This window comes from Arachis ipaensis, chromosome B9, assembly GCF_059453495.1.
Source record: "Arachis ipaensis isolate K30076 ecotype BB chromosome B9, ASM5945349v1, whole genome shotgun sequence".
NCBI classification, from domain to species: Eukaryota; Viridiplantae; Streptophyta; class Magnoliopsida; order Fabales; family Fabaceae; genus Arachis; species Arachis ipaensis.
Window position 1 is genome coordinate 159,272,791 of NC_142444.1, and position 3,513 is coordinate 159,276,303.

At 43.1% G+C, this 3,513-nt stretch overlaps 1 protein-coding gene across 1 annotated transcript; it reads right to left on the bottom strand.

Moving 5' to 3' along the window:
- Positions 1 to 716: 716 nt before the first annotated feature.
- Positions 717 to 3,163, bottom strand: LOC107617541 (allergen Ara h 1.0101). The gene is made up of 4 exons (XM_088498002.1): positions 2,379 to 3,163; positions 2,132 to 2,307; positions 1,802 to 1,882; positions 717 to 1,727 (listed from the first exon to the last, which is right to left on the bottom strand). The coding sequence occupies exons 1-4, from the start codon at positions 3,097 to 3,099 to the stop codon at positions 825 to 827; spliced, it is 1,881 nt and encodes a 626-aa protein (XP_088354128.1). The 5' UTR covers positions 3,100 to 3,163; the 3' UTR covers positions 717 to 824.
- Positions 3,164 to 3,513: the final 350 nt, after the last annotated feature.

Sequence of the window (3,513 nt, forward strand, 5' to 3'; positions counted from 1 at the left end):
CTGATGATGAAGCAATTATTTAGCTGTATTTATATAAATCCATGCATGGTGATGGGAGGATTGTTCTTCAAAGACAATCAAAAAGCGTGAATAAATATATAAAAAATGGGAAAGGAATACTATAACGTTGTTGCATTTTTCATGGCCATGATGGTTTTCCTGATAGTGGGCGCTAATGCGGTAGACAATTCTCTCAAGGCTCAACAAAACAGATGCAACGACTACTGTTTCCGTGCTTGTGTTTTCCCTAGTAAATTTTGCAGGTGGTGGTGCGGTGGCCGTTGCCAGAACCCTATAGGATGTAAGTTTATGCATGACTTTCTTGCAATCTCTCAATAAGATTCTCTCTCATTTTATATTCATGCTAATAAATCATATCTCTTCTTTTGGTACAGTTGATAGCTATAAACTTACCGACCTCGACGAAGGAAAGGGTAGTTACCCTGTCCCAACTGAGGAGGACTACCGTAGGTATTCTGAGACCCATAAGTCATGAGAGAAATGATTAACACTCAAATATGTTTGTATCTACTAATTAGTAGATAGGATCGATGAGATATGTCTCAACAAGTATTCCATTTGACTTGTTCATGTAAATATTCATATATATTTTGGCAGTCTATATTTTTTAAAAGAAAATTACATAATAAGAGGTCTTTGCCGTTATGATGTATTTAATTAGTTTCGTATAAATAAACAACCATAAGCGCCACACCTTTCTTGGAGAAACAACGCACAAACGTTTTTATTTATTGATAAGTTTTTGGATAGTAGAGTACAAAAGCGTGATCTTATTATCGATACATAACAAGTTGCCTCCATTCTCAGTTAAAAGCCTTCAAAATTGAAAGGAGTGGACCCTTCCCTCCTTGGTTTTCCTCCTCTTGATCCTCTTTCTCAGGAGACTCTTTCTCAGGAGACGACGGAGATTGAGATTGAGATTGAGGACGAGCACTCACAAAGTGAGATTCCTTCTGGTTTTTGATGAGCTTCTCAACTTGTTCACCCGACCCAGGGAATGCTAAATCCTTCGCTTGCTTCTCTATCTGGTCTATCACATTGTCCTTATCACCTGCAAGGAAGATTCTGTGGTTGTTTTCAGCGTTGATACCGAAGCCAAGCAGATGGAGTTCGGAGGAAGCGTTGATGGCTACTGGATGAGCTGCTGGCATGATGAACACATCGCCTTCCTTCAACCTCGCTGTGTACCTACGCACCTCTCTGTTACTTCCCTCCTCTTCTTCGTCTTCGTCCTCCTCTTCTTCCCGCCGTCCCCTCTGTTGTTGCTCTTTTCTTACAGCCACGAGTTCAAGGTTTCCAGTTCCTTTGTTGACGACGACGATAACCATGGCCTTTGAGTTGAAGTGTGGGAGCATCAAAGCTCCTTCTTTGATCTCTACACAGGTGAGCATCATGTCCAGGTCCTGAAGCTGGGGGTTCTTCTTGTCTGGCTTCACCTCAAATAACTTCCCAAAGTTGTTAGAAAGATCGGGCTCGCCTTCTCTCAAGTTGATTGGGTTGGTGATATCTCCCTCTTCTTCGGAGCCTTTCTTTGAGACGGATTTAGCGTGCTTAGTAAGTTCTTCAACGTGCTCCTTTGACACTTTGACTATCACTCCTTCATTGTTCTCACTACTCCGAGTACTCCATCGCCTCTGCCCTCTCTCCTCTTGCTCACCTCCTGCATTCTCTTCTAACAGCACCCTCCGTATCTCATTGAATTCCGCCTATGTATATATATTATAAGTTTATTATAACATGATCGTTATTTTAATTCCATAATTATGATACATTTGCTTACATTGAAGGCGGCCTCCAACGTATTCCTGCTGAAGCCCTGCAAGTAGGATGATTGGTCTCGGCTGCTCGCCGGGAAGAAATCCTGTGAAGCAACATGTAAGATGATAATTGAGAATTGAATATAAGAAAAATCTAGGACCAGTAATTTGTTAAATTCTGACCAACATGTATCAAAAAAAAAAAATGAACCATTAGATAAAATTTTACACCATTAAAATCATTATTAATAACATTAATATCATCACTAATGACTATTTGATAACTACAAATTACAAAAGTTGCTGGCCTCCTAACATTCCTCTTGAATATATATGTGAGAAGAAAGAGGTACCTCAAACTGGCCGGGTGTGTTAACGGGCATGGAGATTTTAGCTACTCTGAGGTTCTGGTTGTCATGGCGGTTCAAGATGTAGGAAATGAAACCGGATGGGATTCTGAGTGCATGGCCCTCGTCAAGATTAAAGCTCTTTCTGTTATTGCCATTTGCTACGGTCACGGTGGCTTGCCCTGCAATCCAATGAATCATATGTATCAAGCAACAAAATATATGTAGTTTAGAATAGAATTAGATTTGATACCTTGCTGGATAACAAGGATGTTATCAGCATCAGCGTGCTTGGGAAGAACAAGAGTGTTAGGTTTGGCCTCGATCTGCACAATACGGTGATTCTGGAGATTCTGAAACTGCCTTGACCTTTGGTCAAACCTCTGCAGGACCCGGATCCTACCGTTTTGGTTCCCGTAGCGGGTGCTAAACCGCCTTGACGGGAAGTAGAAAGGGTTGTTCCGAGATGTTTCTTCCCTCACATGGCTACCTGGTGTTCCCCACTCTTGTTCTCCTTCTCTTCCTTCGGGCCTTATTTTCCGTGGCTGCTGATGACTTGGTCGCCTCCAATCTTCTCTTGGTTGTCTCCAGTCTTCTTCTCTTTCACGCTCCCTCGGTCCAGCTGGTCCCCATCGGCCTCCTTCCTCTCTTCGGGGTTGACGGCGGTCATCATCGTAGTCTCCGGGTTGGCGGCCACGTGTCCGCTCCCCTGGAGGGGAACGTTGGTTGGTGGTGCCAGTGTGTCCTCGAGGATCATAGACACAACGAGGATCATACTCGAGCTTGGTGCAGCGAGACTCGCATGCCTTTTGCTTCAAGTCATCCGGTTCCTGTTGACAACTCTGGAGGCACCTCTGGGCGCAGGGGTTCTCTGTTTTCTTCTGGTAAGGTGATGACTTGGCATGCGTTGCAGAAACTGAAGCCAGGACAAGGATCCCTAGCAACAGCATCAGTGGAGAAACCCTCCCTCTCATTGCTCCTGCTACTACTTATATAGATGATTGATGAATATATATGATTATTATGAGTGTGGATGGTGAAATGATGGAGGGAGGTGAGTGGTATTTATATAGTTGCGTTAGGATGATATGGATGTACACTTGGGCATTGGAGTGGCATGCAGGTTGACGAGTGTTGAAATTGAGAAATGTGAGGTGGCAACAACACTAGGTCTTGGCTTAGAGATAAACAAGAGATGGATGGATTGTGGTGCATGGTGGACACATTGACATAGAGAGTGTACGTGTTAATATGCATGGCAATTGGGGTTCAGTATTTGTTAAATTTTTTGCTTTGGATATGTATGGTGATGGACGCGGCGATATATATAATGTTCATCACTCCATTGTCTGGGAAAAGGTTCCACTGCACATACAGGATGGATTCCT